At 40.6% G+C, this 21,949-nt stretch overlaps 1 protein-coding gene across 4 annotated transcripts in view; it reads right to left on the minus strand.

The window, feature by feature from the left end:
- Positions 1-4,075: 4,075 nt before the first annotated feature.
- TGFBR3 (transforming growth factor beta receptor 3) overlaps positions 4,076-21,949 on the minus strand; it is a 215,108-nt gene continuing 197,234 nt past the window's right edge. For all 4 annotated transcript variants that reach the window (XM_064372623.1, XM_064372624.1, XM_064372622.1 and 1 more), the window contains 2 exons: positions 19,704-19,811; positions 4,076-7,519 (listed from right to left, as the gene is read on the minus strand). In XM_064372623.1, coding sequence (XP_064228693.1) covers positions 7,401-7,519; positions 19,704-19,811 — 227 coding nt within the window. In that variant the 3' untranslated portion in view covers positions 4,076-7,400. The remainder of the gene's footprint in view (positions 7,520-19,703; positions 19,812-21,949) is intronic.

Genomic DNA, 21,949 nt, shown 5'->3' on the forward strand with positions numbered 1-21,949 from the left:
GAGGTCCTCTCCAGACCCTGCTTGCCTGGGGAACACCCGTGGGGGCTGCAGAACAGTAAGGGTTGCTGCCAGTTTCTTCTGTTATCTTTGTCCCAGAATGGTACCTGCCAGATATCAGCCTGAGCTCTCTTTTATGAGGTTTCTCTGGGTATACGGGGGTCAGGGACCTGCTTGAGATAGTCTGTCCCTTATAGGGGCTCAAGTGTTATGCTTGGAGCTCTGTTGTTCTGTGCAGAGCTGGTGGGCAGGTACTTTTAAGTCTGCTGTAGCAGCACTCAAAACTGCCTCTTTTCCCAGGTGCTCTGTCCTAGGAAGGCGGGCTTTATTTATAAGTTCCTGTCATGCTGCTGCCTTTTTCCATAGATGCCCTGTCCTGCATGGAATAGTCTAGTCACAGTCTGCCAGCAGAGGTGTTGGTGAGCTGCTGCAGGCTCTGCCCAGCTGCTATGTGAACTGCTTCGGTAGTGGCAGACTGCCTCAGTAGTGGTGATCACCCTTCCCCCAACTGAGTTGAACAATCCTGGGTCCAGCTCTGCTTGCTGCGAAACTCTCAATCCAGAGCGTTTCAGATTGCTTGTTTTATGTGAGTGGTACCCACCGAGCCAGATCATCTGGCTCCCTGACTCTGCCCCCTCCCTTTCAGTTGAATGGGCGGCTCTGTCTCCTAGGCATTCCAGGTGCCAGTTGAAACGGCCACCTGGATTTGTGTGAGTTTCTGTGCACCAACCTGGCACCAGCTGAAACCGCTGTGCTGAAAACTCATGGCACTTTTTGGCCTGGGAATCTCCTGGTCTGTGGGCAGTGAAAATTTGTTTGGAAATGAGGTGGGCACTCACCCTCTGCATTTTTCTTGCTGGGAACTGCACTCTGGAGCTGTTCCTATTAGGCCATCTTGGATCCTCCTCATGTTCTTTGAGTACTTGGTAGAATTTACCTGTAAAACCAGTTGAGTTTGGCAGTGGTTTTTTTGTTTGTTTTAAATTTTGTATTCTATTTTGTTGTGAGTAGATTTTAATTTAGGTTTTACTCTTTGTTTTTTGTTTTTCCCATAAGTCTCTTGTACTCTTAGATCTTACTTTTCTTAAATTTAGAGAAAAGACTTACTAAAGATTTATTTTGTTTTTACTGCTTCTTGAAATAGTTTTGCAAAATTACATTTTATCTAGGAAGTCATCAGTGCCCTCCACTAAGTGTTAGTCTCCCTGTTCCCTATCTGCCTGGGGATGCTGGCACTGGGACTGTGCAAGCCACGCTCAACTTTGTGTTCTGATAATCCCTGCCCCAGGCCCTCAGACATCTTTGTTCACCTTTTCAGCCCTTCAACATCTGGTAAACCAAATCCTCATGTTAATTTCTCTCTGTTGAAATGCTCAGAGTGGTTTTTGTTTACCCAGCAGAACTCTGACTGTCCCTGACACATCACACACATTGTCTGGTTTCTGATTTATTAAAATAAATGTTGATAATGTTCCCTTATTCATTAAAATTTCTTCTCTATCTGTGGTGTCTTTTTTTCATTTCTAATGCATATGTTTACTTTTACTTAATTTTTGCCTATCTCTAATAGTCTTTTAAAGTAATAATTAACTTGCCATGTTGGATACTCTTACATTTTCAACGTTTTTCTAATTTACAACTTAGAGCAATTTAATTTTCTCATAAATTACCTACTTTAGCTGCATGTCTGAATGTAGTATTTTTATTATTTTTCAAGTCTAATCTTCCAATTTTCTTTTTCTTGTCTTTTTCTGTTTGTTTGTTTTTATTTGAGACAGTCTCGCTCTGTCGCCCAGGCTGGAGTGCAGTGTATGTATGTATATTGCGGTCCCATTTTTAGTAAACGAAACAAAAACTTCTATATTCATGAATATGTTTCAATACGTTTGAGTTTGAAAAAAGGCTGTTAGCATCAGCTCCTCCAGGTGAGTGCCTGGAGCATGTAGGAATGGTAGTGTTTAACAAATATCTTTGTATTTCACTTTCTATAAGAACCATGTTTTTATTTGGGCAATTTAAGCTAAGCCTATTAAGAAAGTGATGATTAGCACTTATCTCAGGAGGCCTGAGATAGATATGTCATATGAAAAAAGCCAGTCTCGGGCTGGGTGCGGTGGTTGACGCCTGTAATCCCAGCACTTTGGGATGCCAAGGTGGGTGAATCACTTGAGGTCAGGAGTTTGAGATCAGCCTGGCTAACATGGTGAAACCACATCTCTACTAAAAATATAAATATTAGCCTTGGGTGACAGAATGAGACCCTGAAGAAAGAAAGAAAGAAAGAAAGAAAGAAAGAAAGAAAGAAAGAAAGAAAGAAAGAAAGAAGGGAAGGGGGAAGGGGGAGAGAGAGAGAGAGAGAGGAGAGAGAGAGAGAAAGAAAGGAAGGAATCACAACTGTTATAATCCAATTTTTTTTTTTTTTTTTAAACAGGGCCTTGCTCTGTCTTCCAGACTGGAGTGCAATGGCACAATCTCAGCTCACTGCAAACTCCACCTCCTGGATTCAAAGATTCTCCTGCCTCAGCCTTCTGAGTAGCTGGGATTACAGGTGTGTGCCACCCCACACCCATAATTTGTGTATTTTTAGTGGAGACAGAGTTTCACTATGTTGGCCAGGCTGGCTGGAACTCCTGATCTCATGATCCGCCCACCTCAGCCTCCCAAAGTGATTACAGGCATGAGCCACTGCACCTGGCCATAATCCAATCTTATTTTAATGTCATGGACATGTTGATATGAATTAAGGAAACATCTGGGGACACATACACTAAATCGGTATTCTTATATTCAAGTTGGAGGATTATGGAGGCCTTTTCATTGCTACATGTCTGTATTCTTTGCATTCATTTTATACATATATATTGTGTGAACAAGAAAGATAATTTTTTTCTTACAAAAAAATCTATGGACTCTCACCAAAAACAACAGCCGAGACACATCTGCAATAAAATCCTGCATACAATTCCAGCCACTTCATAGACTCTCTGAAGCCATTAATCACCTAGGTTTTTGCTCCAGTAGATACAAGGAGAGTTTAATGGCAAAAAACAAGTTATTGACCTGCCAATTCCTCCCACATATCCTAAGAGGAGCTGGTTGCAGGGGGCACCATAGACTGTTCCTGCTCTGTGGGTACCCACCTGTGTAAAATGTGAGGGATGGGCTGCTGGCCTTGATGCCGAATCATTTAAGCCACTAAAAATTTCAAAAGGGGAATGCAATTTGTAAATGCATATTCAATGTTATAATGTAATATTTGATACTGAATGAGAACTGTTTTCATTACAAATTTGGGGTAAGGATGCCAAATAGAACTGAGCCCTGGAGAGGTGAGAGAAGTAGCTGGGAAGGCAGGCAGATTAGCCTCCTCGGAACCATGCTTAGGAATCTCAACTTCATGCTGAAGGCAACTGGGAAAATTACTTAAAGGCCTCAAAACTGAATCTTTTTACAATACTTTGGCTGCATGGTAGAGAAGGAATTGAAGGAAGCAAATGGGAAGTTGGCATACTAGTTAGGAGACTGCTGGAGTGACTGGAGATAATGGCTCTTGAGTAGTGTACAACAGTCGGAGTAGGAATGTCAGTGGTTTGAAGAAAGAGACATTCTAGAGGTAGAATAGCACTTGGGCTTATTGATTTGGGGAGAGGGGAGCCAAAGAGACTCTAGTTAGATTCCCAGGTTTCTGGCTTGGGTGAATGGAAGACGGTGGTACCATATGGAGATACGGAATGCTGGAAGCAGCACTGGGATATTTGAAGATGAAAATAGTAGACCCTAAATATGTATTATTTTTCTTTCTTTGATTCTGGAAGATTGACAGAAGGCCCAGGAATGGATTCCAGGGCGAGACACCCACTTCCAAGTCTCCTACCATGTTTTTCTGAGAAGAGTGACAGCTCATGCTGCACTCTTCTACTGGTCTGTCCATCCTTCCCTCTGCTCTGGACCTCTTAGCCTTTCTCCTCTCTCTTCTTCATCAACACAGTTGGAACAGATGATACATTTAGGAGAAAGTTACAGCGAAAAAAGTTACATCAGCTTGCGGGTAGAATTTAATGACCGAACAAGACACATATTAATAATTGATATATATCTTTTTATTATGCACAGATAAAATACTTAAAACTGTGGTTATCAAAACTATACATCTAAGCATGTTCACAAAATAGCTGACACAATGAACAGAGAAAAGAATACAACAACAGGGGTGTTCAAACTGGCCACAGGGATTTTAAGGGTACTCTTTTTACCCTCATAGACGATGAAAACCAGCAACAAAATCAGGCTCATTCAGGAAAAACCAGAAGAGAGAAGTATTGTATTTGGAAACTGATAATAGTAGTTTTAGAAAAACATCTGTCAGTTTCATGAACAACCCCCAGATAAAACAAACATGAAAAAATCACATAGGGCTCACCCAACAAAATGTGCTCTGTTAACACAACCAGCAGTACAATCACCATTCAAACCATGAGGTAGTTACAGTACAAAAAGACGCACGCGTGTGCGCACCCACACACACAACCATACCCACTAAGAACACACGCAGAAAATTGATTTACAATCTTATTACAAGACAAGGAAAATATTTTTTGTTTGTTTGTTTAGAAAATGCTATAGAAACAATTTAGACAGAAGAAATCTCTGGCTTTTTAAAATATAGAGTAATAGCTGGTAAACACCACATGGTGAAGAGCCATAGCACAGTATACAGACAGTTGGCCTTGGAGCTTAGGGCATTTCAGCAATAGCTTCAGCATCAAACGAAACAAAATGGCCTCTGCAAATTAAGGGTGTAGCCTGCAGAAATAACAAAGACTGCAGATGGAAGAGTTCAGCTGAAATAAACAATACTATTAAAGAAACTGTGAAACATGTTATAAAAGTAGAGCTTGTACTTTGTATTAAACCTGTAAAGTGTGAAGTAATTAGATATACCGTAATGAGAAGCTAGGGAGAAAATACCTTATTTTTAAATGTTCATTTTTAAGAAACATTTCAGAAATACTTGATGACATTCACTCTCCAATATGAGATTAGGTTTTATCGACACAGATTTCTTGATCTGAATAATACTTCTGACAATGAGACCCAAACAAATAAAAGGTGATTTTTTTTCCTCTCTCTTTAAAAAAAATCTTTTGGTTTGCATCTATAAATTTGTAAATTAATTTTAAATTATTTATAAAATCATTGGCAATGCAGCATCTCTTTTGAAAATATATATTTAAATATATTACAGAAGGTTTTAACCTTGTCCTTCTAAGACATCAATCTTTTAATATCTCCTAATAGTTAATTTCCTTTTTAACAAGATGGAAAGGGTTTTTTAAAAAAAGCAAAGGACTGATCAAAAGAATTCACAGTAGCTGAAATTAAACATTTCATACGGAGTAACTTAAATTTATCTGAAACACTTAAATATATCTTTATACACAAATTTTGTAGTAAAATATAGCTATATGTGACTTAAAGACTCTAGTCTTCTTTGAAGACATCTTTAAAGTTTTTTATACATAGAATATGCTAAAACAATACATTCTGCTGCAGGTTAGGCAAAGCACATTATTTTCAAACACAGGTAGCATAATCTAGGTCCTCTACTCTGATACCCTTATGTTCAAAAAAAAAAAAAAAAAGAAAAAAAAATTCTCTAAACTCATGTCTTTGTTTGTATGTGGAAATCTGGAAATTTTTCAGTAGATCAATGTAGATAGCCGGGAAATCTCAGCCCTAATCTGTTTTGGTTAAAATTTTCCTTATTGAATGTCTCCATCTATCAAGTTAGTCAGATTATTACTCAACGATTTGGTAAAAACGATGGTCAATTTCCACCTATTTGTTTGCCATGGAGACACTGCCCTAAGGTTTTGAGCTTCATCAACATTTCCTACTGAGGTTCCATTCACAGACAACCAGGCATAACAACTTCCTTATTTTAAGGGCAGTGGGATTTGCTTATGAATATTTTGGGGGTAGAATCTAACTTGTTCTACTTATGGAATTCTAAGTTGTTTGGGGGAATTCTGGACAAAAAATAATTTGCAATGAAGCTATCTTCAGCAGTAAAATAATTTAGCATGAAAATTCCTTTCTGGCATTTTTCTTTTAAACATAAAGGTATCATTGAGCTTATTTTAGCTGCAAAGTGGCATCGTATTATTCCATTTAATTAAATTCACCTCAAGCATTTTTTGATTTTGGGATACATTTAAGGCAAGAGAAGTCAGGCAATCCAAATGAGTGCCCTTTTCCAGTCTCAGCACTGTCTTTGGGGAGAACTGGCGACACTATTCAGATAACCAACTGGAGAGCAACAGCATCTGCCATGCTTTTGCATCTCGCTAGAGTTTGGTTTTTATAAAAAGGCCAATTTTCTTTTTAGCTGACGTGTTTTGAGTGGAACAGTCACCCTACCAAATATAGTTAAGAATAAGTTGCAACTCTAAAAGCATAAGGACATTTTCAAAAGGGGAATGAATTTTCTCTTCTTCAACTGAGCAAATGAATGTGCCAGATGACATATTATATACTTGTACTTGCATACACATACAAATATATAATTGTGCAAATTCCTCCTTGACTTTATAACTGAATTTCACCTTAATTTATATGTTATTTTATCAGAAGAAAATATTAAGAATGGGCACATATCTGTGGTTCCTGATTTTGGTCATTTTCAATTTCTATAGGCCTGTAAGAAATACAAAGTTTGCATTAAGACATTTTGCAGTGGCATATGCAAATATGAGAAGAAACAGGAAGCTAATAAGGTCATCAGCATTGGTTTTGGCCCAGGGCACAAGAAAGGAATGTTGCCTTTACACTTGTCAGGGTACAGTCCCTGAGGGCAGCACCCATCAAGGGACACATCAGACCCCACAGGGTGTGGCAGCAAAGTCAGAAGTGTGCATCCAGATGAAGGTGCAAATTAGGAGGAACGCTTTGAAAGCCTCAAAGCATTTCTTATGTTTTACATCTTGGTTCAGATATAAAGAATATTTATTTGGCCGCATCGCCTCACTAGTTCTACTATTTGGCTATTATCCCTTTACCAACTCCTTGAGTCTGGGTCAAATTCAGGGCCCCAAATTACGGATGTTCTCACCTGGACAAAGCAGCATTTTAAAAACTGGCATGTGTTTCACATTGAAAACCCCCAAGCCTGTGAGGGGCTGGTGAAGACCACCATTTTAGCTTTCTCACATGAATTCTAGTGTGGTACAGAAGTCCAGGGTCATGTTTATATTAGCTGGGTGAGGGGTGAATACAATGGGTGATCTTTATACCGAAATTCACTCTGTCTTTAGAAGGGAAACAAAATCCAGCCATCCAAGTCTGGACATGAGGTTCAGCCACTGGTCCCGCCCTTGGCAGTAGCTGGGCTGGGCTGGGCTGGGCTAGGCCGTGCTGCTGCTGGAGCAAGGCGTGCTCTGTGTGCTGCCGATGCTGTGAGCGGCACTGCTGTTTTCCGAGGCTGGTGGGGAGGTGGGGACTTGCTGCCTTCTTGCTGTCTCCCCTGCATTTAATAAAGAAAAGGCAGGGTCAGAGAAAGACACAAGTTACTTATGTGCATTCCTGAAAAGATAATTTATTCTGCATTTGCCATTTTAACTGATGTTTTTCTCAACCAGGGGCAGAAGCAACTAGACTAGATCCTAGAGGGCTGGAATACCTTCTAAAATAAGGTTTTTCTATTTGTTCTTTTATTTTTAAAGCATCATGCATGGGAAAAAGAAGACAGCTGACTGACAGGCAGCTATGGTGGCTAAGACCTCTGACAGTTGTTGACAAAGTCCCTGGATTTCAGGGTCTACAACCTTTGAAGAAATCACCACCACTTACTTGAACTGTATGAGCTGGCAACTGATCAGCACCTGTATTCAGGAAGCGCTGTCCATCTTCTCTCATAAAGATATTATAGGGCTTGGAGGGTGTAACCTTTAAATTGCAGTAACAGAACTTCGGAAGTTTGGAAGCCTTGTTCTGAATGCACTTGTTAAAAACAGGAATGAAGGCCGGGCGTGGTGGCTCACGCCTATAATCCCAGCACTTTGGGAGGCCAAGGCAGGTGGATCACAAGGTCAGGAGATCAAGACCACCCTGGCTAACACAGTGAAACCCCGTCTCTACTAAAAATACAAAAAAATTAGCCGGGCATGGTGGTGTGTGCCTGTAGTCCCAGCTACTAAGGAGGCTGAGGCAAGAGAATCGCTTGAACCCGGGAGGCAGGGGTTGTAGTGAGCAGAGATTGTGCCTCTGCACTCCAGCTGGGGTGACAAAGTGGAACTCTGTCTTGAAAACAAACAAAAAAAAGGAGTGAAATCTAGACTTTGTTCTAGCTACAGCAGAGAGAGCCTTGTGTGCCAAACATATAAATTACTTGAGAAAAGGGGGCAGGGGAAAGCTGCTATTGGAAAAACCTTTGGGGAAGGGGGTTAGCTGTTTGCTGGGGACTGCAGTTGCCAGCGAATGGCCTCCCTTCCCTGCTGAGGTTCCCCGTGGAGTGCAGCGTGAGTATCTCCTAACACTTTAAGCATCCTACTTTTCATTACACACCCCACTGCATTTTAGCTAAAGCCATTCATCGTGCCAAATGTGCAGTGCTTTGGAGAGGAAGGAAAGCTCAAGTCACACACATGGTTTGTATTTAACAGTGCGAAAGGCCCTAGAGTTAGTCTTCTCTTTGGCAAAACTGGCCTCAGTGCAACCCTCAAAAAATGGCTCTAGGTAGGGAAAAGTGATCAGGGCTCTCCAATAAAAAACACCGCATTTACTTTGAAAAGTCAGAGCATAAACTTCATAAACTTCTTGTAAGCAGCATGCCCCCCTTCCATGTGGGAAGCCCCAGAGGGCCAGGTCTGTTTATGAATGAGCCTCCTCTTTCCTGTCATGCTGAAACACACATCTATCAGCCGGAGATAAGCAACCCTCCCGGCTGCTTCATTAAAACAAAACACTCGAGCAGAGGCCCTGCCCTCCAGTGCAGGAACTTGGCCCTATTACTTCCATTCCCTTTTTGGGGCCCCTCAAAAGCCTCTGAAAAAAGCAGTTCTGCAAAATGTAGAACTGGCTCATGTCCCTGGGTCTGCTTACAGCTTTTCCTGTCACCCATTTCACGAACCACACAGCTATACACGCTTTTGCATCAACCTCAAAGTATTCAAGTGCTTGTTGGAAGTTTGGCCCTTGTACTTCCTCTATCTTTTCTTCTGAGATTGGTGGGATGGATGGGGACTAGGGTCAATATTCCCAAGAAGCAGAGAAACACTGTTTTTGGCTCTTTTTTGAAAACCTGTATTTTGGACCCTCCCCAGCACTGACCTCTACTCTTAATGTGTGCGTATATAAGAAGGGGTGGGGAAATGTGCCTCCATGGCAATAACTTGCTGCCAAAAATTCACTTTCCCCAGAGTAGGAGCTTTATTTCTAGAAGGGAATAAAATATCTTAACAATTCTGATGTCAAAACAAAAACAAAAAACCTCCAGAGACCCAAACAACTCTAGATATCCTTTAAGAATTCGGCTCCCTTATAAACCACAGGTTGGTGCATACCTGGCTGGATCCTCACATTATCAATGAGAAGGACTAATGTGGCTATGCATGCACCACATTTTAAATATACATTTTCCTATCTGAATAAGAATACATCTGAAAAGCGGGAGGCAAGTCCATCTTTTTCTTTTTTGGCTCACCTGGGCTTTGTTTGCTCAGCCCACAGCAGCTAAAAAAGTAAAAGGCCTTGCTTCATCTAGCACCAGGGAGCAAGTTTGCTCCTTCAGGATTTGCCCTGTGCTTGATTATTCACATTCAGGAAAAGTACCAGCACTATGCCCTGCCCAGGAAGCCTGAATATCTGCTTTCCGATGTCTATTTGCCAAATATAATTTGTTGCCATGTCAGTTTATTTTCATCAGTGCCCATTAAGGAGACCCTTCACCTTCCTGAGTTTTGGAAACTCTTGTCCTGGTAATGCAAAACACTTCAAAATAAAACCCCAAACAAAACAAAGAAGCCTCTGCACTCAAGACTGCAGGATGCATCTCACCAGGTGAATAAGTTAACCTAATATTATATTGACTTTCATCCAATAATGGGCCAAGGTGACTCCCTGTCTGAGAACCTGCTGGGAAATACTGAAAGTCCCCTCTTCAGACCATCCTTTCCACTTCTGTGGCTATTTTCACATGTCAGACGCAAGATTTTCACTATAATCACATTTAAAAAAAACTCCTGGGCCGGGCGCGGTGGCTCACGCCTGTAATCCCAGCACTTTGGGAGGTCGAGGCGGGTGGATCACGAGGTCAAGAGATCGAGACCATCCCGGTCAACATGGTGAAACCCCGTCTCTACTAAAAATACAAAAAATTAGCTGGGTATGGTGGCGCGTGTCTGTAATCCCAGCTACTCAGGAGGCTGAGGCAGAAGAATTGCCTGAACCCAGGAGGCGGAGGTTGCTGTTAGCCGAGATCGCACCATTGCACTCCAGCCTGGGTAACAAGAACGAAACTCCGTCTCAAAACAAAACACACAAAAAAAACCTCCTACCTTTTGACAGAATTAAGAAAATGTTTTTTCACTCTCAGACGGAAGTGATGCTACCGAAAAACTCACTATGAGGAAGAAAGTTGAATGTGCAGATGCTTCTACTTAACAGGCCAACAGAGACCCCTGGGTTATCTGAGATGGGTCCTTCGGCTGTCTGCTCTCCATTGCAGTGGCCTCTGATTTCGTGGAGCACCAGCTTTCTCTAAAACATCCCTTGGGTGACAAATATAACCAGGCTGCTCCTAAAGGAGATGGGCAGGGAAGACCTTGTGGCTAAGCAGAGTAGGCCCAATTAACATATAAAAGAAATTCAAGGAGGGTGCCTTGCTCGTAAATAAATATCAAACTTGGTCAGCAGAGGAAATGTATTCAGTCTTTATGCTTTCCTCCTAAAATCTCAAACCACATTGAGGGAACAGAGATTTGAGAGGAGGGAGAATGAGTAGGGGAGAGAGGAATCTGGTGCCTGACATACTCTGGAGGAGGAGGGTACACTGAGGATAAGGACACTAAGGATTAATTCCACCCATCTCACAATTGGCTTATGGCTGGGCCTAGATACTGCCAGGGATGCCTTAAGAAATAGAAAAACAAAGCCAGGTGCTGTCATTTATAGTGCCAGCTACTCAGGAGGCTGAAGGGGGAGGATCTCCTGAGGCCAGGAGTTAGAGGCTTCAGTGAGCTATGATCTCGCCTGTGAAGAGCCTCTGCACTCCAACCTGGGCAACATAGAGAGATCCTGTCTCTATGGTGGGGCGGGGGGGGAGTCGGGGAGGAGACGACAAAAAGAAGCAAAACAAAAAAACAAAAAAAAACAAAACCAAAAACCCACCCCATTTCTTAATGAAAAATGTTTTCTTTCGCTTGGCATGGAGTTGTCCAGATCTGACTTCTTGCTACCTCTTTGGCGTCTATATTATAACTGGATTCTTATCTCTAAGTCTTTCACCATGGCAGGTCCTGGGGAAGAAACTATTCAATAAAGATATGAATAACATGGGAGGACTCTGGGGAAACAACAGAAGAGTTAAAAAGAAAGGTGAGGGGAATCTCAGTGTTCAGGCCAAAGGACACTATTTGCAAACACTGTCCATGACGATTATTACGAAGAGGAGCAGACAGCTGCTCTTTATCTCCCTGGAGGGCAGAACATGAGGAAATGAGTTTAAATGGCAGGAATAGGGGATTTAGGTCAGATAGAAAAGAACTTGCTGATTATGAGGATTGGTTAGTTATAGAGGGAATTTATGGAATCTCCTTCTCAGAAGATACTTAAGCATAGGATTGAAAACCATATACATGGGGATACTTTATACTTAATATTCCTTGATGCCAGAAAGAAAACAAAGATATTTTCTTCTAGGTCTATGTGTTGTATGCAGTTTTGTACCAATTAATGGCTAGTTTCTTGATATCCTAATTAATTCACAAGCTCACTCTTTAAGCAGAGTGAATGGTAGTACCTTTAATTTGATAAGCCTTCAACCACTTTTTATCATTTTCAAAATTCATTCCTCCCCAGCCTCCAAGCAAAAGACTCTTCTTTTACAGCAAAATTCTTCAGGAGGGGTGAATTAGATGCTGTTAGAAGTCACGGGGAAAAGGTTATGCCTAGAACTGAAGTTTTTCACAATGTCCTGCCTGCTACTTTCTTTCTGTATTTCTGCACTGTGGCCGACCTGTTTGTATCTGTACTTTGGTTTTCTGTGTTTATCTTCCTTGCCTTTGTGGCCCCTGAATAGGATGCAAAGTCTGATAATAACTAAGAAGAAGAAGAAAAGCAAGAGGGAAAGAGAAATCGGGAGGAGGAGGAAGGCTGTCCTCCCCAGCTATCGCTACAACCCCTAGTCAGAAATTGGACTTGAAGCTCTAGTTTGTTCAATGGCTAGACTTGCTACCTGAGTAGGTGTATGAATTGTGTTTCCCTTTAGTAAACACAGAGACAATCCCAACTTCTCAGGTTGTTAGGGTGAGGGTACTTAAAACAAGCAATGTGTAAAAAGCTTTTCAAACTTTAAGGCTACTCCGACATATAAGTAGAAAAGCAACTAGGAGTATAAGGAACACTGTTTCACAGAGCATAATAAAATGCTGAAGTTTTGAATTAGGTGTGCCTGTCCCAACCTGTCAGGCAGTTTCAACAGCCCTCCGTGGAACACACCATGTGTTCTTAAAGCAAAAGTCAAGCGCATACCCAAAAGTCCACCTGAGTCGGGTAAGAGGTTTTCATTAGAAGCATCTCTGGAGGTGCCAATGTGTTCAGAGGCCTGAGGTTTCTCCAGGTTCCCAAGCCTAGCCCGGATGAAAAGAGAAACAGTAAGGAGACAGGCTAAGGTGTGATAAGGTAGGAACCAAGAGAACAAGTCCCAGGGATCAGAAAGATGCAGCTGGAACAGATGAGAACCCCAATGTGACTATAAAGAAGGAAGGATCCACTCTCTTTTCACTCAAATGCCCATATCATTATTTTACAAAACCATTAAACACAGAGGTTAAGATGAGTGCCTTCTGCTTTCATGGTGTCTGTCGGTGTGACTTTTTCCTCTCAAAAAACAAAGCATCTCCCAGAGCATCTGGCCATTCATATCCTTCCCCCTTCTTCTCAACTTCCCCTCAGTTTCCATGAGAGGTCTATAGGAAACTTAATTCTTCAGATTAGAAACGGTTCTTCCGGCCGGGCATTGTGGCTCATGCCTGTAATCCCAGCACTTTGGGAGGCTGAGGCAGGTGGATCACGAGGTCAGGAGTTCAAGAACAGCCTGGCCAAGATGGTGACACCTCGTCTCTACTAAAAATACAAAAAAAAAAAAAAAAAAATTAGCCGGGCGTGGTGGTGTGCACCTGCTACTTGGGCGTCTGAGGCACGAGAATCGCTTGAACCCAGGCGGCAGAGGTTGTGGTGAGCCAAGATCACGCCACTGCACTCCAGCCTGGAGGATAGAGTGAGACTCCATCTCAAAAAAAAAAAAAATTTCTTCATTCTCCACTGAGACTTCCCTTGCCAGTTCTCTAGTTTTCTGACACAGTTCACCAGGTCATTGCTTTCCTAAAGGTTGGCATGTGTGCCTGTAGCTGGGCTTCTGCCTGAGCCAATCTGCTTCTAATCAGTCTGTTTGGTTATTCTCTTCCTCTTAAGCTCTGGGAACTCCATGACAGCAAGGACTTTGTGTTGCTCATGGCTATTTTACCAGTGCCTAGAATAGTGCTGGCATTTAATAATAGCTCAAAAAATCCATTGACTAAGTGAATGAAACAAAGAATAAATGAGGGAACAAAAATATTTAGCTTATGCTAAACAGAGGCAAAAAGAAAAATCAAAATACATGTTAATTAATATTATCTGATAAGTAGAAGGAAGATAAAAGGATTATGGCTATCTGCCCTTTGAATTTGTAATAACAGGATAGGAAGAGAAGAGTGAACTCTGAATCAAGAAAGCAAGGCCCAGTTCTGACTGCCATGCCTATGTAACTTTCAGCTAGTCACATCAGTTCTCTGGGCTCAGATTTCTCACTATGTAAAAAGAAAATACTGATGCAGACTAGTAATTTTCCAAGGACTCTCTTTAAGAAACTGATTTAAAAAAAAAAAAAAAAAGGCAAGGGTTCGACTGCATAGAGATAGTGCATTTCAAGGCACTGACTTGCATTCCTTCCCCAAATCTCACCAGAATGACAGTAAATGGATTTTTAAAGGCATAAACGCATGAGAACAAAGATAACAAAAGTAAAGATAACAACAGTAAAATATTGGAAGTTGGTGAGGAAATGAGTGAATGGTAACTGAGTTGGCAGACTCAAGAGAGCTGAAGCCTAAACCAACAGAGGGAAAAACTGAGAAAATTTATGTCACCGAACCCTTAAAAACTCAGGGAATGGTGGCATCAGGCCTCTCTGGAAACCTCTCTCGAGCACAGGCCTATAAGCAAGAGGTGCTGGTTGAACTTCTATATGAGAAGCAGAATAGTTCTCTCAATTTCCTCCCTCACTCCACTGGGCTGAGATCTGCCCTTCCTAATCCAGGAAGAAGACGGGAAGTTTACTCATGAAACTGACGGTTCCAGGAATGATCAACACCAGGCACACTTGAGGGCAAGAGTACCACATTCAAAAGGGGATAATTCAGCAAACATACAAATATTTTGGCTCACCTGGGCTTCTTTGGCTCAGCCTAAAAGGAGCTAAAGCAAGATGGCCTTGCCTCATTTAGCAACAGTGAAACTTTGAATCAAGAAAGTAGGGTTCCAGTCCTGACTGTAACTATGTAACAAGTTTATCTCCTCCAGAATTTGCCATGTGCTTGATTATTTGCATTTGGGAAAAGTGCTAGGACTATACCCTGCCCAGAAGTCTGAATATTTGCTTTCTAGTGTCTATCTGCCAAATATAATTTGTTGCCATGTCAGTTTATTTTAATCAATGCCCATTAGAAAGGTCTTTCAACAGCCAGTCCTATACCTTGCAAGTAGGAAACAGGAAAACATATTTTATGAAAGCCTGATGAGCTAAAGAGGAAAGATCCAATGATGAGATAACAGGGGTTCATCAATAAAATGGTCCAGGCAGATTACTCTAAGGGAGTTCACAATCAATACGTCCCACCCACAAGTTGAGAATGTTCTTATTCCTAAATAATCCTGTATTAGTATTCTCAGATGATATTGCATCCATGAAACAAAAATAGGACTTTTTTTTTTAAAGAAAAGAAATTCACAGGGGAAAAAAGTTCTTGGAATTAAAAAATTTGAAGCCAGTATTAAAAACTCAGTAGATAACTGAAAGATAAGATGAGAAAATCTCCCAGAAAATAAAGCAGAAAGATGAGTAACAGGAAAGAAAGAAACATTAAAGGACAAGAGGTTCAACTTTCAAATAAAACTATTTCTAAAATGAGAGAAAACAGAAAAAGGGGATCAGAAAATGAATCATTCTTAAAAATTTCAGTACCGAAAGATACGAGTTTCTAAACTGAAAGGGCCCAATTAATGCCCAGCATAATGTATAAAGATACACCTAACTCAAGAGATATGATTGCAAAATTTCTTCCAGAAAGAAAAAGCAGGTCACATACAAAAGGGATCAGGAATCTGCATAGCTCTGAACTTCTCAACAGCAATCCTCACAGCTAGAAGACAACAAGGAGGGCTTCCAAAACTCTGAAGGAAAAAGTATAATCTAACATTCTGTATCTTGCCAAACTATCTAACAGGTGTTTCTGTTAAATGAGGGTATTTTCAGACATGCAAAGTGTGAAAAACATTTGCCTTCTATGTATGCTTTAAATCAGAAAGAAGAAAGGCAGGAGATACATGACACAGGACATCCACGACTCAAAAGAGAAATGAAGGGAATGCACAGAATGGTAGCAATGAAGAACACAGGAAGACGGCAGCGTCCAGAAATGGAACCAGTTCAGACAGAAGCAGGTCAGAGGGTCCAGGAAAGAGTTACTGAAGAAAATGAATCAGTACAACATTCCATATGTCTCAATGTATTAAGAGGAGACTGAGACAACTGGCAGAGTCAGCAGATGAATTAATGATAAATATATAGAAAATTAAGCTAATGGGGTAGGGTGGGGAAAGATAATGAATTACAGGGAAAATTAAAAGTCATACTGGATATTATACTACATGACTTAATTGTGATTAGCGTTTAGGTAGTCATAATAATGTAAACAGTAAACACTGATCTAACCAAAATGTCAGTATATTTCTATTAAGAGGATGGTGGGAGAAGGGGACATTTTCCTTAACATGAAGTCTAGAGAAAAGATCTAAACCTGCAAAGTCAAGAAGCAGCAATACACTCATGTTACTTAGAAGTATGGATTAATGTCCAAAACGATAAGCTAAGCGTCAAAAATAATGCTCTGGGGAGTGAGAAAAGAAAGTAGGGGCAGTAGGGGTTTTTTTTTTTTTTTTTTCATAATAAGTCTTGTAGAATTATTTCAACCTTTAAACTATTTGCATGTACTACTTTGATAAAGCTAAAAAGTTTCACTAGAAAATAAAAATGAAAGCATTTGTTTCTCCCCTCAAGAAAAAAACAGGTATGATTTTGCATATGACTTGAGGGATCTTCATAGACTGGAAGTTAGAAACCCCTGAACCAGGTAGGGTCCCTAAGAGCATGAAGATTCTATGGTTTCAGCCCCCAAGCACCCCTCTTCAGCATCTTAGGAGAGAATGTAAGTTTTAGAAATGGAATTTTCCCAAGAGAATTAATACAGCCTTAAGGGAACAATATCTCCTATGGTGCCCAGAGTTGTCATATGATAAAGTGGGAACCCAGCCTTTGTAGATTAACACACATTCCAGGTATGTAAGTAGATATCCACAATCCAAATATGTGACGGTTTTGTGCTCTGTGCTGCACATGGAATAGAAAGCGTAAACAAAGGGAAAGTCATCCAAATTAACATAGCGGCAGATGCTGTCTAAACCCCCAAGTATAGCATATACGATCTATGAGTTCCACAGCTTCAATTATTGTAGAAATTGAAAGGACTGAGCCAGTGTTTGTATCCTAGCTGTCCCCATGCCCACTGCATTATAATCTTCCCTATTAATTTAAATTGCTGCTAGCTGAGCCAGGTAAGAAACTGAGGGGTTCTGGACAAGAACTATCATTTGGTCCTAAAGTGAGTCTTCCTCATGCTTGTATGACACTGGTATTCCTCGAAAGCAATCCATAAAGTAAACTAGAGGCTACAGTTTTTAACAAAAAGTATTTTTGAAGTTGTCTCATAAGTGATGCCAATGGATTTTAAGCCCAAATGGCAGTGTCTATAAACCTTTTACCTTCTGAATCAGTATAATTCATTTTGCTAGAAAGCATCACAGGAGGGAGGTTTTTGGTTTCATTTTTCTTAAATTTACTTACAAACCTATTTCTACATTAACAGTACTTTAAAGGCCCTCCTGAAGTCTCCAGCTTGGGGAAAAAAGGATCAGTAACAACAGACTTCCAAATAAAATGAGCATCGATATATGCCATATAACCAAGCTTTGCTTTTTATCGGGTTTGTGTGCTTGGCTGTGGGTAAGGGTCTGGATTATTGGGGGGGATTTTAGTGGGGCATGTTTCAGTAGTGAGGGTAATCTGGTTGTCCTATATTCTGCCTGGACCTGGCTTCCTGGCCCAAGATTAGCTTTGAGAGTGCAGCTGTATGACCAAGGCCAGTCAGTGGCTGAGAAGGCACATGGTAAACATCTGTGGGCAACCCAGTCTTCTTGGAGTACTTTCAAACTCGTTCCCAACAGACAACATAGGCTGCCAACAGCCCTACAACCTCTTAGCCAGGCAGAAGATTGGAAAAGTTGCAAAGATCTGTTAGCTTGAGAGCTGAACGTGTCAGTATTCCTGTGACAAAATCACTTACTTTAAAATGCTGCTCTGCTAAATTCTGTCTTTCTGGTCCTTTTATAAACTGTTCATGAGGGAGAATGCACCTAAACTGATTCACAGATGGTTACTTAATACTCGGAATCATGACACTGGAGTCTTATTTATTTTGAGACAGGTTCTTGCTCTGTCACCCAGGCTGGAGTGCAGTGGCACCACCACAGGTCACTACAGCCTCAACCTCTCAGGCTCCAGCGATCCTCCCACCTCAGCCCACTGGGCTGAGAGGTGCACACCACCACGCCATGCTAGTTTTTGTGTTCTTTTGTAGAGACAGGGTTTGGCCATGTTGCCCAGGCTGGTCTTGAACTACTGGGCTCAAGCGATCCTCCTGCCCCAGCCTCCCAAAATGCTAGGATTATGAGGAGTCATTTTTTTCTCTTTCACGTAAACATACCTCACTAAAAGTATGCTGACTAGGAACAAGCATTTGAGGACTCAAAGACCTTCTACTGAAGTCTTCTAAATTTTTGCCAAGGGGCTGACTTTTGGGTGAATGACCCATGCTAGGCATGAAAGAGTCCATTCCTCTCCTTCTGGCATAATCTAAAATACCTCAGTCAGGAGGTGTCATATTTAAAGTGAAAATTCTGATCAAAAAGAATCTGCCATTTTTAACTATCAGAAGATCACTGTGTCATGCTTTTATTCTCAACAGCTTGAGGTTTTGTCTAGCAATCAAGAGGGTCAAGATATGACTCTAAAATACCCTTCAGTACTTCTTTCCCCTTTAAATCAGTCATTCTTTCAGCTTGGCCCAAGGGTTAGCCAAAGACCATGACATCCACTGGTTCAGTGGACAATTAATGAAATTCTAAACAGAGAGGCTGGCCCTGCCACTTGCCTCTGATGGATCAATCTAGCACAGCTGACCTAGGTTCACAGTGTAAAACTACAAGGATCCAAGAACAAACAAGAACAAGACCAACTAGCTCTCTGGAATGCCTCAAAATGTATGTCACTCCTTCCTATAGTTGTAAGGAAACTGAGAAAGAAGCAATCTCAGGGCAATCCATTTGTTCTTTCTCCATCTTACTAAAGACTCCCTTTGCTGGCCTGCATTCTGTACTGGGGGCAGAAAGGGTTCTCTCATCAGGCTAGTATGTTTCAACTTGGGATTGGTAGAGAGGGGCACATCCAAATTTGAAGATTGAGGGATAATAGCTTGAAAATGAAGTGCTCTGTTTCATCACTTTTTTTTACAGTTCATGGAAATCTATGTTAAAAATTTAACTTTATAGAAAAACATGAAAATTGTATGTTTTATCAGAGAAGACACAGCATGGGTTAAAAAAGGGTTGAGAAAATCTAGTTAAAGTCATTGATTAGGGACTCTGATGGACAGTGCTCAATACCTTGACAGGTGTGGTAAAAACATGGCTTCCTTTTTCACTTCCTGTCATTTATACGCCTGTCCTTAAGTCTTTGGTTTTGATGGAATGGTTTACATTTCTATACATTGTCTACTTTAACTTTAACTAAACCCTAACGACCAAGTAGCTTTATTTGCAGCTAAATTTCACCAACATCACAATTGCAATTGGCACAAACAGTTTAAACATTCCTTTTCTATCTACTGTTTATGGCAAATTATACTTTTGTAAAACCCAATTTATGCCAAGGATGTAAATATAAAAATAGTAGGAATGAACTTTCATTTGTTATTTTGTCCAACAAAACACTGAGTGTCTAGTGTGTGGCAGGAACACAAGTTGTTTGGCAACTCATACTCAACAGTCACACTAACCTGTGTGAGAATAGATGTACCACAAGGCCCCCGTCAGGAGTGCTCCGATCACAAAGGCTGCAAACGCGATGCCCATCACGGTCAGGGTGTCCAGACCATGGAAAATTGCTATAAAGGAGAGAAACCAATACACGCAACTTTTCGGTTAGTCTGCATGTTTCACAAGCACTGTCATAAAGGGTGAGCACTAATAAAATCTGAGAATGCAATGAGAATGCCAATAAAATACACTGTATTTTGTAAGTTGCAAATTTTTTTCAATGGAGGTATTCTCAGTTTGCAATTTATTTTGATGAACAAAGTAAAAAATCAGATTTACAAACGCTGTAAAATCTTAAGCCTGTCATTTCATTGTCTCGCTCTGAGGACCTGCTATTTGAATGGAGGGTGGCTTGAAAATTCACAGGTTAAGATGCTTTGAAAAATAAAGTGAACTTCCATGATCAAAATCTCACTTATTGCTGCTTATTCATTGAACACCTTCAAAAATGAGACACTGAACAGAAAACACACACTTTAGAATACTTTATACACATATTTTCATGAACATTTACAAGTACGAAAGATAACAGAAAGGAGAAGAAAATATAGGACAAAAATAAACTAGTCCTGTGGGTTATAACATTTCACCGATCTCCTCATATTAAACTCTTAATCTTAACAGCTTCATATTGTGTCATTTAAAACAACCTACTTTTTAACACTTTTCCAACCGTGATCTTTCTATGAGGGGAATGGAAATACTTCCCAGTGGGGAGTGATGTCAGTTTTATGGTCAGCAAAACATATAAATAGAACCAATTGTTTCTCCATTTGGCAAAGATTTTTATATCTGAAATTAATTCCAGGCCCCAGAAATAGAACATTTCCTTTCATTTAAGAGAACTACCTTCTTTGAGTCACTTATAAAAAGTTAAAATTGGTTTCCAAGGGAGAGGGGTTTTTGGTAGAATACAATTTCTAAGGTCTCTGGGTTTTGATACAAGTGGGAGATACAGGATCTCCCCACTATTTTTCATACTAGTTCTACTTTCCGCTCCAATCAGAAGCAGCTCCAGTGATCTCTATATAAACTAAATCCCCTTGCCTTTCAACTCACTTCAGTGTAAAGAAAGCTATTTTTTTTACACTGAAGACTGCCGTACACTCCTGCGACGTTTGAGCAGGCCAGCACTCCAAAGGCTCGGGGAAAGTATGCCATGGTGGAAACGAGTCTGGAGGGATCCAAACTCCCAAGTTCTGGTCCCCGCTCTTCTAGCCCCGTGCTCTTTGGTGTGTTCATTTAACTTCTGAAAAATGCAGATAGCTTAGTCACCTGCTGAAGCCAGAGGGTCAACACCTGAGTTTGTAAAATGGATGAAGATCTAATAGATGGAGGGAGAGGTGGGAAGAGCTCTCTGGAGGGGAAGTTGCACCGAGCCGTCAACCTATTTAATCTAGTCCTAAAAATGAAAATGATTGCCTTTTTATACCCATGGATGCAAAAGTCAAACATGATTACAAGTTTTTAGTGAAACTAATCTAAATTTCCAAAGACGGATATGTGTCGATATATGTCTCTGAGTTCATACTGTTCCATAATGAAAAAATAACAATAATCCACTTAAGAGAATGGTTTATGAAGCACTTTGTAAAAGAACTTTCCAGACTGATTGTTACATGTAGTGAAGAGTCAGCCATAGAGACTAACCCTGGGAGAGTCTTAGGAAAGGAAAAAAAAAGCACAGATACACAAATTCTCCTCATGAAACAATATTATGTAGATGAGCTCTGGGTGGACAGCTTGGAAGTCCAGGTTCAAATCCTGCCTCAATGCCAATGAGGCAGGAATATTTTGGGGTCAGCATTTTCTTCCACATAAAACAATGAAATTGTTTTAGACAATTTCCAAGTTCTCATTCTGTAGTAATTGGTGTTGCTTTCTCTTTCATTCTTACATGCTCTCCCTGGTGCCCCTGGCTCTTGCACTACAGATTGTCTTGAAAGTATAGCAATGAGTTCCCTTAGCGTTACTTCTCTGAGCAAATAAATGTTGTTGATAAGACTTAAAGCAAACCACTCCCACGGCTGTTTGTGAATACCTTCAGGTCAGAACAGATATAAACATGCAAGTCATTAACTTATCTCTTTAAATAAGTTACTACCTTCCCATTTAATCCATACATGCCAATGGATCAACAAATTAATATTCTAAAATAATAAAGGTGGAAAGGGAAAAAGAAAGCAGGGATAAAAAAAGGACAGAG

Source organism: Aotus nancymaae, unplaced genomic scaffold, assembly GCF_030222135.1.
Source record: "Aotus nancymaae isolate 86718 unplaced genomic scaffold, 86718_ANA_hifiasm-v0.15.2.pri h1tg000007l, whole genome shotgun sequence".
Lineage (NCBI taxonomy): Eukaryota > Metazoa > Chordata > Mammalia > Primates > Aotidae > Aotus > Aotus nancymaae.